Raw genomic sequence first — 23,902 nt, forward strand, 5'->3', positions numbered from 1 at the left:
AACAATATCAAATTTCAGTTTTTATCAACAATTTATTGAAAGTTCACAATCGCAATACGGGTGTTTATCTTTTAAGATCTTCATTTACTTTGAAGATTTCTGATAAAAATATGTATATTTGTAGTGAACAGGCCTATTTGAATATCAACACATTACACTGGTCTACAAAATTTAATTCTTTTTTTTTTTTGATGTACTGAACTCGAATCTGAAATCAAAAATATCCTATCAGCTCCCGTTTTGGAAATATTACCGTTAGAAAATGCAAAAAAAAAACGTTTTTTTACCACTTTTGATGTTATGCCTTAATTTGAAGAATTTTTTTTAAATATAATTTATAACGGTTTCTATAAGAACCATTTTCTTTCTTTCAAGACCTGTTTAAATCTTTGCAATATCTTTTTTACTGCCGGAGATATCTTAAAATGAAGTAAGTGTGTTTTTATCAAGAAGGAGATGAAAACGTGATATCTGTTTGATACATTACAATAACCCAAAAAACTAACTATATCTCGAACAATAAAAAAGATATCGAAAAGATTTAAAAAGATCTTGAAAGAAGGAATATAGTTCTTATAGCAACCGTTATAATTTATATTAAAAAAAAAAAATGTCTTCACATAAAAGCATAACCTCAAAAGTAGTTTTTTTACATCTTCTAACGGTAATATTTCAAAAACGGGAGCTGATAGGATATTTCTGACTTCAGATTCGAATTCAGCACACCGAAAACCTATAGAAAAGTATATCTTAGTCTCGGCACCAAAAACCTTGTTGACCTGTGTATCAAAGACCGAACCGTGCTCCAGAAAATATTGGCACCATGTCAAAATTCTACTGTGAAAATAATTCTTCCGCCAGACTACTTAATATGTAAAAAATTAATACACTTTTGCTTATACCTAACAACTGTTGAAATAATATATTCAATCTACATTTATTTAAAACAAAAATACTTAACTTACCTTCATTCTAAAGAATGTTATACTGGTCAGCAGATCAACAGTTGATTTAAGATCCATAAGCTTCTCCTGCTGCGGTGCTGGGAAATTATTGCGATACATAGACAAATCGATTCGCAATGAATTATGCAATTGGTCCAATAGCTTAACAAACTTTTCCTTCTGCAATTAAGCCGAGTAATACAAGCGTTAGCATACAAAAAAAATTATTAAATCTAAGTGGTTCTATTCCTAAAGGACTTTAAAGGATTATTATAGGATCTTATTTATTATGTGTGCACACACAAAAAAAAAAAAAAACACTACCTACAGTTTCTAATTCCACGACTAATAAAGTTACTATATGACCTTCTTCGATAGCCTAGTCAGAAAAAAGCATTACAGCTCCTTAGTTTACATATTGTTAACTAAGTATTCATTGACCCTAATTAAGCCTTGATATTACTAGCGTAGCATATTAGAGAAGAACTAACATGATTGATAGATACAATGACATCACAGACAAAAAGTACATATTTCTCAGAAGTTTTAAATTGTTTGATAGAAATAACTTATTATTACAGAAGCAAGATTTTATTTTTTTAGCAAATTAAAACAATCTAACAAATGAATGGGTATTTACAACTTAATATTATTATTTCGATGATGTAAAGGATTCTAATTGGAACGAGAAAATTATTAAAACAGAACACAAAACAACGTAAAACTCGTGTTAAAAAAGGTTAATAAAAATTGTTTTCTCGATTAAATTGTACTAACATTTCAAATTTTAACCGAGTTTCTCGATCAATATGAACAAGTTAATTAGTTAAAATAACATTTTAAAATGGTCATTTTAAACAATTTAGTTTAACCGAGGTGACTACGTTGATTTTAGCAACAAGAACAACGTTATTTTTAACACATTTTTAACAACAGAAAAAAGCTCTCTGTTAGACATTATTTTTCTGCGTGTAAGGATATGATACACTGAGGGAAAAAACGCAACGTAAAATGTAAAATGTTCAACGTTGATTTAATGTTGAAAAAATTAACATGAAACATCTTCAAAATAAAATTGAAACAACGCGTTGCAACGTTGCAATGTAAGAATTTTTTTTATTTTTGTCGGACTTCAGCTTTTGTTGCATTTTATCACTCAAATTTTCAACAGTGAGATGGCACGTTGGTAAAGCATTCGCCTAGTAATCCAAGAGTTGTAGGTTCGATCCCCAGCGGCTGCCCATTTTTTCTTTTTTAAATTGATGCTCTTTTTTTAAGTTGAAACAACTTCGATTTGAAGATGTTTTATGACGGTAAACCACTTTAAACGCAAAATCATTCCGTAAAATAGTTGAATCAACGTGGTTTTCGTTGATTTTAAGTTGTTTTTTTCCCTCAGTGTACAAAATCAACTCTGGGTATATAAATTGAGAAGAACTGGGCTGCGTTTAAGATTGATTTAAAAAACTATATGATTTGTAAGTACCTAGTAGGTACCTAGTTGATCTTAAGACCGTGTGTGAATTGAATTAAATATTTAGTTGAGGACAAATTTTTGACATTATTGAGTTGAAAAGATAAACTTTCAGCTTACAAAAATGAGTCCTGACGATAAAGTCCACTAATTTCAATAGTTTTTTTTTTCTGACCAGTATGCATTTGGATTTGCATACGAATATCTTCGAAACGGTTACAGGAATCAATTTGATACCGAGACCTTTTTTGTAGAACGTTCGAGCTCCTACAACACCTTAATAGTTTGACAATAATGACTTCTCAGTGAATTAGAAAATTTTGAAAAAGTAAAAAATGTTCTTATAATTTTTTTAAATTTTGATCTCGGATATCCACAAATGGTAAGATTTATGAAAAAAAATTAAAAACGTTTTCCAACAAGAATATGTTTTGCCCGTTGGATTAATATCATTTTTCAGTTTGTTATAAAATTAAGAAAAAAAAAAAACCGAATTTTTAATGATTTCTCAAACTTTTTACCTAGGATGTCTTTCAAATAGTAAATAGAAAAAAGTAAATAAGATCTTTTTTTTAGAGCGTTCAATTGCCTACAGGAATATGTAAAGAAAATTGCTAAAAAGGCGATTGATAAAAATGAGATTGATGTAAAAATAGAAAACTGCGCAGTTTTTCTAATTATATTTAGAGCTCATATTTGGTGAGCGTGTTCTAGAGGGGTCTAATAAATCGATTTTTCGGAGTAGGTACTTATAAAATTAAAAAAAAAAAAGATTTTCGATTTTTTTGACCCACCCTAATGTTTATTGTAAAGATATATAAATGTTTTTAACAGCATTTAAAACTATTAAGCTCCGTCAAAAAAATATATGTGTGGATTGGCACAGCAAAAAAGCAGGCTAAATTTTGACAGCTGAAAACTTATCTTTTCACCTCAATGTGTCAAAAACTTATCCTAGGCTAAATAGTTAACCCAATTCACACATGGCCTTAATGGTGAAGTCACTTCTTGTGGCCAAATGGAAGCTAAAGTAAGTTGGTTGGAATCTTATGGTATGTTACACTTACTTTACTTAAATGGCTTGAAATACCTACGCGACTAATGACATTGTAACAAATTCATTCAATACTACGAATGACCCAAGTTTGATAAAAAAAAAACTATCAAGAGTAATAAAAAGCTGCTTAAAGTTAGCAAACAAAAAACATAAAAGTACCTACTTAAGCTTCTGAGGACTCTGTAATACATGTTATTTTTTTTTTTTTAATTTTCTATTTGACAAGAATGAAAGGGATTAACTAGAAGCATTATCTAGTTCACATAATTATAAAACATTTTTCTTTGTTATGGTGTGAACCTACTTTAATCGCGTGGCATGTAGACTCGTATTATTTTTTTTTTTCTGTTCAAAATAGAAAATGTTATGCTTATTTTTTGCGCAAATGAACTCTGAATAATTTGATAGAGTCAAATGGTTTTCTGATAAACAAATAAATTTGAAGGTTGTTTTATTTGATTTTATTTCAGACTAATGGCTTTGAACGAAAAAGGAAATCGTGCAAAACAAGCATCTGATTGGTCAGCTGTCATAAAAAGCTAGGGGTAGTTCTCCAACTAACAATTTAGCTTCTATAAAACTTTACAGTAGCAAAATACTAGCGTCCGTAAAGTAGTAATATTTTTCATTATTTTGACAACAAATCAATCAGAGCTTTTAAAAATTATGAATTTAATTTCAGATTTTTATTTTTCTTAACCCAAAGATTGTCAAATAGAAGAAAAGTAATAGCCATTGTAGAGATAAGCTCTGACGATCGATGTATGATTCAAATAAGCTGATACTTTCGAGGATAGGCTTGATCCTTTTGGAGTCGCATTGAATGAAAGAGGATGACCAAAAATACAAAGGCAAGGTATTTGTATTTTTTTTTTTTTACAAAACAGGACACAAACAGTAAAATAAAAAATTTTCAATCAAATTATGGGAGGTAAACCAACTCTAGGTTCGATAATAATGAAGATATTAATCGTATCATACAATTTTTACATCTACTACTTTTTCGAAGACTGGAATTTAATTTTTTGATTCTTTGTAGTTGTTAGAGTATATTTACAAAATATATTTGCGCCTCTGTAACGACTACTGGAATCTCGATGTCATCTATACAAGGCTCATTACCAGCTTCCTCATCATTGCTATCGATAGACTGTAAAAAAAATTGCATTCAAACTCTGGTTTAACTCTGGTTTGTTTTCTGTGCTAAAAACGTTAAGTGTAAAACTCCTATTAAATCCTGTTTTTTTTTTTATAATACTGTGTTTTATTCAAAAATGCATTAAACTAAATAAGAATTGAATAAAAAAAAATAACAAAGATACTTACTCCAAAATTACTTGCAGCAAATCGATCGCTGGCTGATACAGCCGATGATGCTGTTGTATGGGCATAGTATGCATTTATGTTAGCCAATAAAGTGCTCATCACAGCCGGTACACCTGGACACAAGTATTTTGTTGACAAACAATGAAAATGTGTCATGGCCTGGTAGATATTTTCAATGCCATAGCGCATGGCAAATTCGTCGACAATTTCCTCGGGAATCTCATCGAAATATAACTTCCATGCGTCGTCACCTTTTTGTTGAGGAAGTTTTACCTAGAGTTTTTTGTATGGGAATTTATGTGGCATTTTTGATTCTTTTTGTTTATTTTTTCTTATACTTATGTATATTTACAAATTTGATATTTTTTTTTTTAATATAGAGAGAAAGAGAGTGAGGGAGAATACAAATATATTAATTGTTTTTTTTTTTTTAAGATTCATGCGAAATATGGAACGAGAAAATTTGTGAGTGGACATTCTGGTTTATACAGATAGATTGGCAAGCTTAATCAAACGGTTAATATTTATTTATATTTAGTTAAAGTGAAATTCAAGCATTTTTTCTTCAAATCAGAAGAAAAAAGCTATTATTTTCCACAACTGCAAAATAATTCATAATTCTCAAAAAATTGAAATTTATTAAAAATCGTCGCGTGAACAACAACAACAACAACAAATGGAGATTGAATTACAATTTTTCCAAGTGGGTTCTTCACGTATATCTTACAAATGTCATCGTATAACTATTGACCATTATTTGTATAGCATCCAAAGTGGCTACTATATCGCCACAACAGAGTTTACCAAAAGCACTTTTTAACTTTCGCACGGTATTTCAAAAAATTGTTGATAAAATTATCCTATTCGTTATCAGCATTGGCAAAAATTACAGTTTAATGATGATTTATTTCTTTGGCGCTCTAGATAAATTGACGGGAAGGGCTCGATATTTTACAACTTTGCTTCTATAAAGCTTTACAGAAGCAACAAAAACACCTGTAAAGCCTTAATGAAGCAAAATTGTTTGTATGTATATTAGGGTGGTTCTTATTTGGGACATGCAGTTGGATAGCCGCCATACGGCTGGATATGTTGAGAAAAAATGTCCCTGATTTTTAAAAATTTTTATTTGACTCCCTTTCTCTCCCGGATTTAACGTGAAATTATGGGTAACCGGGTCCAGCATGAACAATTATTCTAATTCCAAGAATGTGGAAAATTATTTAATAATAAAAATGTTTTAGGGAATTTAAATTTTTAAATTTTTTTTAAGTGAAAATTTCTTCTAAGTCCAAGAATTTGAAAAATTAAATATAAAATTTTTTCAGTCCTCAAATGTGAAAAATTTCCCAAGAATTCGAGGACTTAACAAATTTTTATATATTATACATATAGTATAGTAATTTTTCATATTGGACTTAAAATAATTTTTCATATTCTTGGACTTAGAAAAAATGTTCACTTAAAAAAATTTAAATTCCCTAAAACATTTTTATTATTAAATAATTTTCCAAATTCTTGCAATTAGGAAAATTTTTCATGTTGGACCCGGTGACCCATAATTTCACGTTAAAATTTTTAAATTTAAATTCCGATATCGATAATTTGTTTTCGACGAATTGTCATTCGAGGTATTGTTATTCGAAGAATTTGCGGAAAATGCATCGAAATTCATCTAAAAATATGAAATGAACAATAATTCTTTGAAAAACAATTCGTTTCACCAAAAATCTTCTTGCCATTTCATACACGGAGTGTATGAAATTGATGTTTTTGATATCAAATTCAAGAAGTTTTTAATCAATCAAAAACCCAAAAACGATTTTGTGACTCGAGACATTTTTCATCCCTTTAGAGGGCAAAAAATTATCATTCGAAGAATTTCTATTCGAAGAAATGTTTTTCAATTAATTGTTTTCGACAAAATGCTATTCGACGAATTGCCATTCGATGAATTCTCATTCGATGGATTGGCATTCGAGGAATTGTTGTTCGCTGAATTGTTTTTTCGATGAATTGTGTTCGAAAAATTGTAATTCGACGAATTGTATTCGACGAATTTTCTGCAAATCAAAATTATGCATATGAAACATAATCCTATATGGGGTTTTCCATCATATCCGCGGGTTATACCGGGAGACTAGGCAGTTAAAATAAAAATACGCAAAAATTAGAACATTTTTTTTCCGCTATCTAGAACTAATTGATGTGCATCCACCGTGGAATTTCGGAAATAATATAAGAGCCACCTTAATGCATATACAAGTTTTCAGAGATCAGGAATGTCCTTAAATGCGTTTGTATGTAAATTTACATCTTTGTTACAAATTTGACGGCCAAAAGGGATGGTTTAAGGAAATCAACTATTTATACTACTATAGAATTTTAACCCAAAAAAGTATTATCTTGGATATTGGCAGCATTGCATTGCATTGCATTAGTATACAAACTTAAAAGTGACGCTTTTATTTTTAGGGAAATTGTAATAGTTTAGTAGAAAAAAGGAAGCTTCATAATAGAAACTATCAATTTAAATACATTTTCGTATTATGGTTGTTGATTGATAAATTTATAAATCATTGTGAATTTTGATCGTTTTGCAACAATTTTGAACACTGTTGTTCCAAGAGACATAACAAATTCATAAAGCTGATGGAACAAACTTTTTAATTCGACAGAAAATCATCTGGATTCATTTTCAAAATGAAATGTAGAACCATAGTGACAGGAACCTATGGCATTGCCCGAAAGCCCACAACAAATACCAGGGCAGCACGAGAAATTATGAAGTAAAGATACCTGTTACATAAATAAAATATATGACAGTAACCAGATCTCCAAAAGAAAACTCTTCAGTTTCATTTAAGCTTTTTTGGATCTAAAGGAAATTTTTGAAAACGCTTTTTATTCATTCGAGGGATTTTTTTTTTTTTTTAATCTGTTAAAAATAAATTTGTGATTTTACCTAAACGCATAAGTCTCTTCTCTGTGAATTGATATCTGAAAACCAAACCTCTTTTCGAGACATTGGTCTTTGTCAGCAACCAAAGCGAAATAATGAATAGAAATTATAATGAAATTTGTTGCGATGTGATATTTTTTTACTCAGTTATTCTTATATTTTGACAAATAAGTTTTAAATTAAAAGTTTTAATCAGCCAATGATCATCATAAAAATACTTATCAACCTATTCTTATTGATATTTGACAACAATAATACCAATTTATTAAAAATGTTGTTATTATTTGTCAAATATCGTATTGATATACCTAATTGACAACCGTCGTAATAGGCTGGTATTCTTCAAACGGTCGTCTTTACTTATGAGCGCTCCATAAAAATATTCACAACAAAATTCATAGAGCTTATGAGTGTTCTAAAAAACATTGATGTCCCGTGTGGAAAATTCAACAAAGCTATTTAGGTTAAAGAGTTAATGTTTTTGGGAAATCTAGATAATAGACTATTAAAAAACCTTTACACAAATATAAATGTCGCTGACTTTTTTAAAGAGGACGGAAAACTAGAAATCTAGTACATTTCGAGGAGATTTTGCAAATTTTTTTGGGACTAGGTGTGAAAATGTTATTAGTATTCTGATGGGCAAGTGCTAAAAATTGATGTATTTAAACAAAATTTCTCGCTCCTTTAATTTGCCATTTATGGTCACAAAAAGAAGTAAAAATAGTTAAGAACAAAATAAAACTACACGCAAGCAGTGTAGGTTACTGTTTACAGAGGAGGTTATTATTTTTTCGTGTGTCTTTTTGTAGGTTAGAGAGAGAAAGAGATAAAGAGTGTGAGTGAAAGAGAAAGAGAGAGAAAGTGGGAAAATGAGAGAGACGTTTTGGAAAACTTACCATTCCGCAATTCTCCTCGCACAAATAATGAAATAAATTTTCATGAAGGCAAGTATACTGGACGTGGTAAGGTGCTACTTTCTCTTCACCTTTGATTTCAACCGATATGTGTAAACGTATTGCACCGGATACAGCTGATTTATCAGTACGTTTCTCTAGATTATACCACACATCCATTTCGCCAGAGAGTGTTCGCACTTCGATTATTGTCTGGCCAAGGAAGTCATCGGATTCACGCGTCAACTTCTGACGAAGTTTCGACTTGAGATCGTTATCTTCGTCCCAGACGCGTACTTTGATACGGTCCGATGAATTGTGGCATTCGCTGCGGAGATTAGATTTATTTTTCTATGTTTTTTTTTTTTTTTTTGGCGATGTTACTTTATATATACATATATATAAATATCTATATATCTGTATATATATTTTGTATATATAGATATATTTTTTATATATGTATATATATATTTTTTTTTTCTAATTTTGATGTTGGTGTTTGTATTGAATATGCAGAGTTGTTGTATATTAAAAAAAAAGGTTTAATAAGATTAGTTTTTCTTGGTAGTTTGAATATAAGAATTTTTTTTTGCCGAAAGGACAATATGCAATTTTAAATGCATCCAGAATGTAGAATCAACAGACAGGCAGAAACACAGCTCTTGGTAAATATTCACCTGCATTGCTAAATGTCAACTATCAATTGATAATGGATAAGTACTGAAATTTATTTTAATATTTATAATTGAATTTTTAATTACATTCCAAATAATAATTGAAATTTAATACTTATCAAATTATCAATTGATAATTGTTAAACACAATAAGGTCGATTATAAGGAGAAAAGTAAAATGTTTTGTTTATAGGAATCAATAACTTATAAACGAGTCTGAAATTTTTATTGTTGCTTTGGTTAAAACCTCTCAGTTCTAGAATTTTTTTTAGCCCTGAAGCAAATACTCATGATTGAATGGGCATTAAGTTGAACAAAACAAACATAGACCTGTTGAAAGCAATATAAATTGTTGTTTTTTTTTCATGGAGCTTGTAAAAAAATATAAGATACCTAAGAAGCGTGGTTGTTTGGCCACTCCTCGTATAATATTGAAATGCTATTCAAATAAAAATGACTCTTACTCAGAATTTGAAAGGAAAGTTCATATCTCCTAAATAATTTCTCCGATCTTACCTTAACAGAAAATGTCACATGAGTCTACACTCTGGGTACTTTTTGCTTGTTGTCCTTTGATTTTTTTTTAATAACTCAATATCATTATTTTTAGTGATAAAGTAGGCAAAATGGCAAAATTAAAAAATTAATTAAAAACATAATGAAATGGCGATAGGAACAAAAAATTAAAAATACATATATATAATATATATAAAGAGAGAGAAAGAGAGAGAATTTAATAATAAGTGGGGATGTGTTTTGTTTTTGTATTTTTTGTATAAATCTTTTTTTGTATTTGGCGAACTAATCCCACAACAACAGACAATACTCACAAGTGAAACTTCTCATTCCACACAGGATTCAACTCCTGTGGCATTGTGCGTGTACGTTTTTTCACCTTGCTAACCTGCACCGTCACATATGGATCACTGGTACCGCTTTTATCCTTCGCTATCAGGCCTTGAGCACATATCACTGTAGCAGCACACAATATTTATATTTGATTGAATGGCGTCATGTTTTGATTTGTTTATTGTTATTTTTTTTTTTAATGATTTTTTTTAAATGATTTTTTTATTTGATTTTTTTTGTGATCGGATCGCCCCCAAAGCACAAACACAAGGTTGTGGATGTTGTGATGTGGAAGTGCGATGTGAAGCAGCGCGATAATTTAGTATAAATGGTATCGAAAATGTGTGTGTGCAACGATACAAACAAACACCACCATTTTTTTTTTTTTTTCATTTATTTTTTTTATGTGATTTTGTTTTATTTTGTAAACAGGGATTCAAGGAAGAAAGGAGAAGAGAAAAAACGGAAGTGCATTTTAAATTATCATTTTATCTTTTTAAATGCAATTTTTTTGTATTTAAATTATTTAAATCTTAAAAATAACTCTGAACATTAACATTTAAAAAAATATATTTTTTTTTTCTATAAATGAAAATATAAAAAAACGTTTCTATTGTGTGTGCATTTTTTTCTATGCAATGATCAGAGTTATATATTTATAGATATTTTTTTTTCCAATTATTTAAACTATTTGAATTGTGTTTTTTTTTTTTTTAATTTTGATTTTTGTTATTAAATTTTGATTTATTTAATGATCAGTATGTGAGTGGCTCATGGTGTGGTGTCATTTTTTTTATAAAAAAAAAACTTTTCTCTGCGTTGCGAAAGGTTTAATTAGATAATAATAAACAGTAAAGGTTAACAAAAATATGTGTAGGTAGAAAGAAGTGTGCTTTAAATATTGTAATCAAGAAAGTTTATGTATTTTAACAAAGAGCTCTTTTTTGTTCATTATGTTGCGATTTTCAACCTTCAATATACTAAACTTTAGTTTTTCAAAACCTAATTATTTATTTTTAAAACTTTTTGACGTGATAGCGTCTTACAAATCGATGAACCATGGCAGCATCCACGAAAAGTGACGCCATTTTCTCCCGTTCCACTTGAATTTTTTAGCAGTGCAGCAAAAATTTCAACACAAAGTTAAAAATAAACTATTAGAGATACAAAAATCTTCTTTAACTTATTTGAAAGATAATATGTAACTTAAAGTTGAAAACAAATGAAGGATTTTTAAAAATTTCGTCCTTTAGTAGAGTAAATAGGGGTAAAACAAAATTGAAAAAAATCGCTATTTTCTAAACGCGATGTTGTAGAAAGTTGAATTTTTTTTTTAATCGATAGACTAATTTATTGATAGGCTGACATTGGTATTGAAAATATTCTAAACAATTTTGAAACCATGTTATAAATGTTTTTTTTTTTAATTAAAATATAAGGTAGACCTTTGGCCAAGTAGTGATTATAGGTAGGGGAAATTTTTTTTGACAATTAGAAAAACGTCACTCGAAAGATAATAAAAAAGAAAAATAGGGGTTTTATACGGATTTTTTTTTAAGTTTCTGCGTTTCAAAATATGAATATTTGAAAAACACCTACATTTTTGGGGTATTTTTGAGTTGGTTTTACTTTTTTAAATTGTTCGTAACGTTCAAAAAATTTCAAACTAATACAACATGTAGTCTATAACTGTGCATGTTCAAAAAATTGGTATTTTAAAATTATTTTTGAACGAATAACGGGAAAAACCATTTTTTTTGTCCCAAGTTTTTTAACATTTTTTTATTTTTAAATTTTTCTTCTTCAACAGATAAATAAATGAAATTTATACTGTAGATTGATAAAAGGCTATATTTTTGTATTGGTTTCAATAAATTTTTTAGGTGAAATAAAGTTCTATTTTTCAACACGTTCTTTTTTATCTAGAGCAGATACAAATTTAATTAAACTTTATTGAGCATGCTGATAATTTAACCTTTCATTTGATATATCACACATAACGGTACATTTTCTACAAGATAGGTACACAATGTTAAATTAAAAAACTTCAGAAATACCTCAAAACACCTGTGGAGATCTGTTGCCAATGACCAGACCAGCCACCAGTGTGGGAAGTACCGTATTCTCAGTAGGTAGGCTTTCTTATGATATAAAATGGCCTGAGAAGATAAAAATGATTGATATTTTTGCCTTTTTTGACGAAAACTGATTGGGTTCAAAAAGTTCTAGCTCTGAAACAATAGGCTTTCAGATAGTATAAAATTTATATAAAAAAAAGGATTTAATGGTGTTACAAGAAAAAAGATTGATTTTTTTACTTTTTTCATTAAAAATCACTGTTTTCAATAAATTATTTTTAGTAAGCAATGTAAAAATTTAAGTATGGCTTTATTCTTAAAAAAAATGGCGCTTCGTGTGTCTAGCAAAATACGTAGTAATTTTATAATTTTTGCAATAAACAATAAATTACATAATATCATAATCATTAAAGAGCTCTCTGTTATTATATAATATTCAAAACTGTTCTTGATTCTTTTCCTAAATTTGTATGATAGTTTAACTTTTAAGTAATAAAAAAAAAACGAGAAATAAATTTGAAAAAAAAAACAAACTAAACTTAGAGAAGAAATTTATATAAACAAATTAATTGGCACACAAACGACAAAAAAAAAATAGTAAAATAAATAACTTGCAACTATTTTGTTTTTTATTTTCTCGAAACAAAATTAAGAAGATTAGAAAAGTGTTGAGATAGTAGAAAAGTAGTGTAGTAGCGGAGTTAGCCAGTGTTGTGGTGTTATTGCCATTTAATATAAACAAATGTATTATATTCTTTTTAAAAGGTTCTCCTAAGCATTTAGTTATGTATAACATTTTGTGTAGGTGAAATGTAAAACTGTGGTTACTGTGGGTTCAAAGCAAAAAATAAAGAAAGAAATGATTTTTTTTTTGCTTATTTATCAGAAAAATAAAAATATTAAAAAAACACAAAAAAAAATAATAAAGACAGAGTGTGAAGTTTCCAAAAGAAATGTGAAAATATACAAAAACAATACAGAGGGAGAAAAAGAGAGAGAGAGAGAGAGAGAACAAGGATGACATGATGCCCGATATATGCACCTACTTACATCCTTTGAAAAACACATACCAATAATGAAGATTTTTGCCAAAAGTGTACATTAATACATTTTACTTCATCACACATGCAAAAACACGTTACTTATACATTGAAAAATATTAAACGACATTGACATATATAAAATATACTTGCTGGTATACTATTATATAATATGAATTATGGGTGCTAAATAAATTAAAAAAATTTTTGTAAATTACAACGCTAACATTGAAATACAGACATTTTTTTTATTCGTTGCCAGTTTATTGTGCATAAAAATAAATTTCATAAAAATCAAAAAAGAAGAATAAATAAATTTTTATTTACCAATAGGGCATAATTCCATACACAATGTTTTTTTTTGTCAAAATAAGTAAACTAAATTCTAACTTAGCTTAAATTTTTTTAAATTCCACTTTGGTCAAATGAGTTATGCCCAAGTTGTTATTCAATTGCAAAGTGAAGAAAAGGACCACAAGAAAACTTGTTAGATCTTTACAAAATAAATAAATAAACAAACTACCCAACCGATTTTTACAAACAAGAATAGAAACAACTGATTTAAGTTTTTTTTTTTCTAATATTTCAGTAATCGCAACTCATAAATTAGAATTCAAATACCTACAACGTTTTGCTATCGAAAAAAATGATCCATAAAAAAGACAACGATTTCCTTTACTCTTTTAACCACGTTGCCTTTAAGAAACAATCGATCAATTCATCATCTTTACAGTCCGTAACACTTGAATAGCCTCACTTTTAAATCATTGTTTTTTTTTCTTCTTTTTTGATGAGAACAAATGTAATTTTACCAATCAACAAGATCACACTACTGTGTCTGAGTTTTTCACAGTTTTAACCCATTGTATGGTAAAAATGCCCTTTGTTTTCATCAAAAAATTACAAAAAAAAAAAAAAACAATGATTTAAAAGTGAGGCTATTCAAGTGTTACGGACTGTGTATTATATGAAAATTAAAATATTTTAGTATAAACATTTGTTTTGATTCTAAAATGCTCATCAAATCTGGTCTCTTCAAAACTTTTCTAACAAGTAAAAACAAAATTGAGGTTCCAGAACACTGTTCACATTTTTTCAGAGCGAGAAGTCTCTTTCACAGAATTATCATCTATGGAATATCACCTTCCGAGTGTAAGAATGTAGCAAAAACAATATTTGGTTGAAAAATTGAACAACCAGACGTCAAAGAAACTTTTGGTTTTCAGTTTTTTAAGAGACCATCTTTAAACCATTTTTTTTTTGCTTTTGAATGTAAGATCATTTTTGAAAGCAGTAATCAATTGTAACTAATATGGATTTAGAAGCTGCTGCTTGCTCTTTCCCCATCAATTTAAATCCCCTAGGTCAGCCGATGAATGCATTGTTTTAATTTTAATCGACTTACAGGAGTATTGAAGGAGTATTGGACAGTCGATATATTGTGAGGGTGTATTAAAATTGTAAAGTTATATACAAAAAAGACTTAATCAGAATTTGTATAACGAACAAAAATTGTCACCGAGAAGATATTTTACCTGCTCTTAGTTTGTCGTTATCTTTCATAATCCGTTCGGTGTTTAATGTCTACATAAATTATGAATATATGATTCCAATTACCCAACTTAAGAGAAAAAGTACTGTTCACTATGGCCTTTTTTTTAGTGTAAACGAAGTAAATCATTTAAAACTCGAAACTGTCTTGGAGAACAAAAACAAAAACAAGAGAGAACTGCTTTGTTTACTTGAAATTTCTAATAAACAATAAGATGACTAGCAATATTGGTTGTTTCGTTATGAAAATTGTTCCTATGTCATATAAGTATTTTAAACCAATTTTCTATATCACATGCGAAAGGAAGGTTCAAAATCTAAACGGGCAAATTTAGCTTCTTTTTTTTTAATCCCAAATTAATTACTGTAATTTCAAGATTCATCTAAGTTTGAAAAAAAAAAAAAATATTAAAATAGATTCAAAAAGTAAGTAACTGAGGTACTTGTTTTCTATCAAGCATCTAATAAATAAACTATACAAGAAAATACTTGGAGAGGATTTCTTTATAATAAAATATAGATACAAACTCTATTCAACATAATGTGTCTTGAATTTGTTTATATATATATTGTATAGTGCTAGAAATTTTAAATCGTATGTATAACATTTCCCCATAGAATAATTAAAAAAAAAAAAAAAAAATAGGAATTATTCTTTAAAAAAGGAGAAAGAAAATGTCAGCTAATATTTATATAGATACAATTTGTCTGCTATAATTTTTTTTTTTTGTTGAAGTATTCATTTTTTTACATTTTTTACAAAGTTATTAACAAAATGTTAATTACATATTAATTTTGTTTATCATACTGAAAGATTTGTAAAATTTATTTAAATTCGGGTTAGGAAAAGTATAGAGGAGATAGAAAGTATTTAAGAAATATTTCTTTTTTTTTTTTTTGAAGAGGAAAAATCTAAATATTTACCATAAGCTATTTACTTTTATATATTTAATTTGTATATATTAAAGTAAAATTATTGTAAGTAAAAAATATATTTGTAGAAAAAAAGTTTAATTTAAAAAAAAAAAAAAGACAGAAGATAAGAAAGAAGTTATAGAAAGTAAGAAGTGTGTGTATTTATTTGAAAGAAAAATTAAAAAAAAAAAAAAAATACATTGTTAAGAAGGGTGAAACCAAACGTGGTTGAAGAGGATTTTTTGTATTTCATTATGCTGAAAGTATAGCATGACACATAGTTTGTTGCTCTAAAAAAAGTAATGTGTTGCAGATGATTTGTGTCAAAAAAGAGATACGGAAAATATTTTTATTTTTTCTTTAGTTTGAGGTCTTAATATATTTAGTTAATGTTGAGGAATTTTTCTTCTTATGATCAAGCACTCTCTTAAAATCTTTTGATAAACTGATGAGTGTATGAATGTTTGTTTAGCTATTTCAACAATTTAAAATCTGGTGTTGACTTATGAGCTATAAAAATAGTTAATATTAATGCTTTTTGGCTTGTAGCCTTTCCGACCCTGATGAATTTTAAATTTCAGAGTAGGTTTGTCCTAACAGGTGCGATTCACCTGTTAATTAATTGGACTTTTCATCCAATTGATCATCATGAACAAGCTGAATAGTCCAATTTTAGCTTGTGATAAGTAAAATTACAGAATAAACGTCTAGAAAATTCATAGCTTGGAAACTTTTGATTTGTTAAAATTATTTTAGTAAAATGCTGTTTAAAACCGATGTATAAATGATGTATGTAAGTATTGAAAAATCGTGAAGAAATTTGCTACGAAATGCAGAAATAAATTACTCTCTTTAAGACCTCTAACTTTCGATTTGTTTTTTTTTTCCTTTTTTTATATTGAAGACAAAAATGTGAAAGTTTTGAATTTGTTGTAAATAGTTGACTGCACATGTGTGTACAAAACAGCATTAAAAAAATAATGATGCAGTTATGCAATTTTCAATGAGAAACTAGAATTTCGGTGTTTTGTGATTTTATTTTATGTTTAATTTTTAATTTCAGTAAAAATAATTTTGATGTAAGGTAAAATTACTTTTTTTTCATTTGAAACTATAGATGGAAGTGATTTTAATTATGTGAATTATGCGCTTTGATTTATATATTTTCAGAATGGTAATGTACACAAACCTATGGCATTTTTTGTAATTTATGTGCAAGAAATATAAATTTATAAATTTATTCTTTATAAACAATAAATTTTTAAATGAATCCGTTATGTCATCAATATACTCCATTCAGTTTTTAGAAATTTTCTTTTTTTTTTAATTTTTCAATTTTGCTTTTACAAAAAGCGTTTAAGCAATTTTGTTATTGCCAAAATCGTAATACTAAACGTAAATAAAATAAGTACTCGTTTTGCAACTATCAACTACCAATAAAATTGATAGTTTATAAATCGTGAAATTTGATATTTTTAACCCTAATATCATCATTCTCTAGAATGATGATATTGTATTAAAATGTACTAAATCATTTACTCATGAGTTAAGTATTTCCAATGTAACACGGCTTGTATTGTTTTTAATTAGAACCAATTTGAGAAAAAGGTGTGTTCACTATGGCGAATACGTACTTTTTTGTGTATATGAAAAAATCTCTATTTTCAAAGTTTTTGTTAATTCAATACTACATAAGATATCAAAATATGATCAATTTAATTGTAAATCGCAATAAAGATGAAGATTTAATGAAACTACAAATGACGATTTACTGGTTTAATTTATCGGGTGGGATTTATTTCATAAATTTTACATAAAATATATTTTTAATAAAATATGAGAAAATTTCGCAGGGAATTAATGGCAAATGAAGCTTATTTAACGTATGGAGTAATTGAATACTGCGTTTAAAGTAACAAAAAAAATATTTTAAATTAAAAATGCCATAGAAATGTATATTACAACAAACTAATACGTGAATGTTTAATTTTTTGTGTTTTTTTTTTCTTTTATTAATTTTAAAAAAGAATAAAAATATCAAAAAGAACAAAAAAAAAAAATAATAATAAATAAAATTAAAATGTAAGTTGTGTACCTGTAATTGTTAATTTGCATGACCATTTAGATGTTCCCTCAACGGTTGCTTGCTCAGCCTGTTCTAATGAATCTATGTGTGTATCTGGATCCACACCGAATGTCATCCTTTAAATAATTATTTTTTTTTTATATATATTTCTTTTGTTTGTTTCGAAGTTTTGTTGAAAAAAAAAATAATTTTTGTTTGAAATTTCAGATTTTTACACGAAGAACATAAAAAAATGGATTTAAAGCAAATTAGGCTACTTTTTTTTATTTATTTATTATATGTTATTTTTTTTTGTGTTATTAACTAAAGTAAGTTTTGTTTAGATGAAAACACATACAATTAATTTCAAGGGAGATTTTTTTCTTCAAATTCTAACAAACTTACAAAACGCTCTGAAAAATCCCATTGAATCGATTATGGGATAAACTTGAAAAAAAAAAACTCAAAAAAAACCTTTCATGGAATTCTCATATAAAATAGGATAGGGTCTGGACCAATATTCGATGCTCACAAATTTACAAAAGCATGGTGGTAGCTGTCATGGACGGAAAAGCACTTAATAATTTTGTCGATTTTCAGCAATACTCCTGTAAAAAATGTTGTATACAAGAAAAGAGTAAAAAAAAAAACTCTTGAGAGTAAGGATAGAAAAGACATGGGGCTAATGCAGGTTCCAACAAAATATTTGAAATGAAACATCAGCTTTTTTCTAAAAAAAATTTTCAGAAATCCATAAAATACTCGTTTGGATTGCGGTGATTTAGAGGCAAGTATAAGGTGTGCACTGTGCAAAATAATATGAAGTCACTTATATTCCACATGTTGATTCAAAGTTTAAATTAGTGTTTTTGGTGTGTGGCAGTGAAAAAGGAGCCTGTTACGACTTACGAGCATTTTATGTTACTCACTAAGCAAAAATAAATAAATATTTGCCCAAGAGTATGATCGAAATGGGGATTTGTTTTTTTTTTTCAAACAAAACCAATGAAATTCTTAGAAAAAGAGCATAAGTTTATGCAGTAGCAAAATTTACTAGATCATATTTACTCATTAATTTAGTATTTACAAAGCAATGCGGCTTATATCGTTTTTAATTAGAGATAACTTAATAGAAAAGTTATGTTCACTATGGCGAATACGTACTTTTTTGTGTATATGAAGGAAATAATTTATTTTGTTATTGAAATTGTGGCCAATGAAGATATATTCTTTCTTGGATTGATTTCTCTATATAGACTAGAGAAAGTACGAAAAAAGTGGTTTACAGGGTCAAATAATTTCAAGCGCAAAATCAGAGAAAATGGAAACCTAGAGAGTACCTATTTTTGTATGTGATTAGCATTAGATTCTGTTAAGTAAATTATTAGAGGTTCGAGGTTTCAATGAAAGAGTACCTTCTGTGAATGTATATGCGATCAGGAAAAACGCGTATTTTATAGTTTTGTTTTTGTTTTTTGTTTTTACATAATAGTAGCTGATAAACTGTTTTTTTTTTTTTTTAAGTTGCTTCATCAACGTTATACATGCAAAAGAATAAGAATAACACTTTTAGAAATATCGACATTAATGCCATCCATATATATCTAGAAATGGAATCGAAGATTTTTTTTGTTTTGTTTTTGAAATGTGATAAGATTTACATCCGTTGTAAAAAGGTGCATCTCTTCATATAAACTCTATCAAACACATACATAAATTCGTTTTAGACAGTTTGAATATTATTTTCAACATGATTGAAAATTTTTTTTTTTTTAATTATAAAAATAATTAAATTTCATTTGAATACTTTCTGTTCGTTATATTTTATTAATATTTCAAATTTCAGTCGGTAAAATTTAATAAAAAAAAATACATCAATTGTATCTACTTTAAGTGAATAATATTGTTTGTGTTAATTTGCTCAGTTAAAAAAAAAACAACAAAAAATAACTATCATTCTATGAAGGCATTTGTTGTTGATATTAAATAAATAAATATACGTCTAAAATATATTTTGTATAAATAAAAGTGTCGGAAACAAAGTATTTCGCATGTTTGGTGACGGATTCTCCAAAGTGGTGCTTGCGTTGCGTTTACAATTTTTGTTCTTTTTTTTGCGCAAGTTTCTTATTTTCTGTTAGCCATTAACTCATATTTTCAAACAGCGTTCGCATTCTAGCCAGTATAATTATAAAGCATCGTTTTTTTCTATGCACCAGCGCATTATAATATTCTAATTTAAACAACAAAAAAAAAATTAATTCAAACTTAACATAAACTATTGTTTTTACCAATTTTTTTTTTTTGATTTATTGCAAAAGATTATCATTATTTTAACAAAACAAAAATCACAGTGTATAAACTCTTTCAAAATTAAATAGCAAAATAGAATAATTATCATATAAATTGTTTTTTCTTAGGAATTATACATCGAAAACGACAATTTTACACAGGACGATTCCAATTTTACCCAACGATTTTCTTAAGAGAACATAATGTGGAGTCCATAAAAAGTGAAAGATTAAGATTAATTCAGTAGCAAAATTTATTGAAATTTCAAATGAATCCAAAAAAATTAGTTAGCAAATTATACACTTGTAAAAAACACCAAAATTAATTTTTTTTCGTGTAGCATCATTCACAACAATATACACCATCATTCATGCAAAATATTAAAATATTATCATATGAACATTGTGTGACTGTCTGATAGTCATACAATACGTTACATCATTATCATGCTTTTTTCTTTTCTCCATTTATTGTGAAAAACATCAACAAATTAAACATCTCATCTTCATAGCCACCATCATAGATCACACTATTATTCAAACATAAATCAATATTCAGCGCAGAATTTGGAATGCTGTGATCGTATCTCCTTGTCCCTTCTCATCGAAATCTTTAATCTATAACCGATTTTGATACATTTTTCCTATGCATAGGAAAAAAAGGTATGTTCACTATGGCGAATACGTACTTTTTTATGTGTATATCTCAAGTAGCACAAAAGTCTAAAATACACCAAAATAATTGGAGTTTTTTTTTAACACTTTCGTAATATATATTTTGAATATGAAAAATATACCGTTTTCTTGTACAGAATGGCTAAAAAATTATCTGGTTTTTAACGAAAAACTATACACAATAAATCTATGGATAAAATACACCATTAAAATTATTCTGATTTAAAACTTGAGCCGAAGTTTATTTTTTCAACCTCAAACAGATTGAAGAATTAAAACTTACACTATTTTTTATGAAATAAATGAAAATGAATTTTTATTCAATTTCATAATATTGCCATAAGAAACTAATGAATAAATATGAATTTGAGTGCCTAATTTAATGTACGAAGTACATTCTGTCTACTGATTTTAGATCATACCCCGTTTAAAAATCGAGCGCCTCGAAAATTACAATGAATTAATGATTTTTTTCGACTATTGAAAATCATTTCTTCAAAAATTTGAATTTTTTTGTTGTTTTTACATTTTTTTAGAAGCGTTCGAATCGAAATAACTTAGAATGAGGGATAAATAAGTCGATATATATAGTAAAATAATTATTCGCTGTCTTTTTTTCTTAAATGGCGGCCAGCCGAATCTCATTTTTTTTTCAGATTTTCTAGTCTGGTGAATTTTATGTCCAAAGGGTGTACCTCCTACACTAAAGTACAGTGTACAAAATATTTCGTTTTGGTTGCTTTCAGAATCGAATAATTTTATGCACCATTAATGGTATATTATAAAAACAACTGAATATGGGTGTATTCTTTCCACGGAATCTTAAAAAAATTTTGAAATTTTGTACAGAAAAATACACTATTTTTTTCAATTTTCTGAATTTTACGCAAAAATTCATGAATTTACACCAAATTACACAACAGTGTGCTACTTGATATGAAGGAATTAATTTATTTTGTTATTGAAATTGTGCCTAATTAAGCGACATCCTTTCTTGTATTGTAAATATAAATAAAAAATACGCATCATACAAAAATTGAAGAGTCAAGTTTGAGGAAAATACTTTTTTGTAGATTATATAAATACTTCTTATCTCCTTAACGTTCTTAGATTTTCGTTGGTTAAAAATTGGAAAAACTCCTTTATATCTATACAAAGCGCGAACAACCTTTAAACAATTAATATACATACAAAAAACATCTGACTTTAAAAAATATTCCAAACAGAAGTAAGTAAAAATACTTAAATATACACAAACAATACAACAAATTAATCAGTGAGATATTTATAATCATAAATTAAAATTAAAATTAATATAAACAAATAAAACAACAACAACAACAAAAAATATTTAATTCTAAGCTGAGTCAAGTGTCTTATTTAAAGATGTTTATATAAAATAAAATCCTAGTACATGCTATTTTTTTTTAAGGAAAAAGAATTTGATATTGAAATCAACAAACATTTTGTTCTGCTCTTCAAACAAAAAGTTTTTTTTTTCAGTCATATTCTTCATACAGAGTTAAAAGCATAGCAACTCCAGATCTTTAAAAAACATAAAGATCTTTATTTCGGTAATTATCTGGGAAAGGCTCACAGTTTCCAATTAAACAGATGATTTTTAATAAAAAGTTTTTTACTAACACAGAATTCGATATGACATTTCTTTTAAAACTGTTTTGTATCTTCTATCGCCCAGTTTTATGTGCTGAGTTAACCTTCGCATTAAAAAAGAAGGAATTAACCAGATAGTAATATGCAGAATTATACCTATTGAACTAAATAGAGACATCATGCAACTCACAAGTTTATACTTTAACTTAACATATTATGATGAGACAACTCATCATGAGACATTCCATCATGAGAAAAGTCATCACAAGGATTGATTTTAAGAAAAAAAATATTTGGTTGCAAATAAATCATCAACCAGATGGCGAAAAAACATTTGGTTTTCAATACCTTTTCGATGGATTTGAATGAATTGCCGAATAATTTACTAATTTAATTGTACCCTTCGGTACAAAAAATAGTTTTGTATTTTTTTACCTGTTCACTTTAAACTCATATCTGCAAACCAAAACTTGTTTCGAGAATGTAAGAATAATGTTCATCTTTTTTATTGGTATACCTATTTTCTCCAGATATTAACCAAAATTTGATCATAATAATAATTAATATGATTAAAAAAAAAAAAAACCAATGCAAACTTTTAATGATCGCTGTTTATATAATTTTTTTAGTTCGAAAAGATTAATATTTAACTCAAAACTGAATTTTGACAATAAAATCCTCAGCTTTAAAACTAAAATATAAATTTTAATAAAAAAAAAAAAAACTATAAAATAAACTGCCACATAAACAATCAAACTATTTACACATCTATACAGTTCAAAAATATCAAAACGAAAACTTTTTTTTTTTTTTCAAAAAAACACGTTTCGGACACGCCTCTCTCCGTCGTCAATCAAGTCAAATATTAAATATAAGTTTAAGAAATACATAAAACCGTAGCCAAATAGTTGCACTAAAAGTGAACAACAGGCAAGTATAAATATATATTATTAAATTTTGACACAATATTTTAAGTTAATGTAAAAACCATCAAAATAATATAAAAATACAAACAAAACCCCAAAAAAAAAAAAAATCAATCCAAAATAAAACAAAAAAGAATAAAAAAAAATTAAAGGCGCACATGGCAGTTCAGTTAAAGCAGTTCTGTAGGAAAAATAGTTTCTCGTTTGTTTTTTTTTTTTTTTATTTAATTTAATTTAACATAATCTAAAAATTAAATTAAATGTATCATATCTGTTTTGGAATTTTCTAAAACGTTTATCTTACAATTGGAACTTGTTTTTTTTTTTAAAGATATTTCTTATATTTTATTTTTGTTTTTTTTTTTTATGTGAATATTCATTCAAACCTGTTATTGCTATTTTAGCTGACCACTTGCTTGTTCCATCCAAAACGCTTTGTTTCACTGCTTTCATATGACCTGTATGAGATTTTTCCTCAACGCTGAATACCGCTCTACATTATATATATGTAAGTATTTTATATATACGTTTTTTTTTTTTTTCTTTATTGAATTTAATGAATTAT

The 23,902-nt window shown here is 27.4% G+C and overlaps 1 protein-coding gene across 12 annotated transcripts in view; it reads right to left on the reverse strand.

Moving 5' to 3' along the window:
• Positions 1–23,902, reverse strand: part of LOC129920736 (uncharacterized) — a 91,141-nt gene that overhangs the window by 14,988 nt on the left and 52,251 nt on the right. For 9 of the 12 annotated variants that reach the window (XM_056002318.1, XM_056002319.1, XM_056002320.1 and 6 more), the window contains 5 exons: positions 17,862–17,968; positions 10,164–10,305; positions 8,663–8,987; positions 4,802–5,074; positions 966–1,124 (listed from right to left, as the gene is read on the reverse strand). In XM_056002318.1, the coding sequence (XP_055858293.1) occupies positions 966–1,124; positions 4,802–5,074; positions 8,663–8,987; positions 10,164–10,305; positions 17,862–17,968 (1,006 nt within the window). Of the gene's footprint in view, positions 1–965; positions 1,125–4,801; positions 5,075–8,662; positions 8,988–10,163; positions 10,306–17,861; positions 17,969–23,723; positions 23,831–23,902 lie in introns of all 12 variants that reach the window. The other 3 variants (XM_056002316.1, XM_056002314.1, XM_056002309.1) reach the window with 1 other exon arrangement.

Source organism: Episyrphus balteatus, chromosome X, assembly GCF_945859705.1.
Source record: "Episyrphus balteatus chromosome X, idEpiBalt1.1, whole genome shotgun sequence".
Classification (NCBI taxonomy): domain Eukaryota; kingdom Metazoa; phylum Arthropoda; class Insecta; order Diptera; family Syrphidae; genus Episyrphus; species Episyrphus balteatus.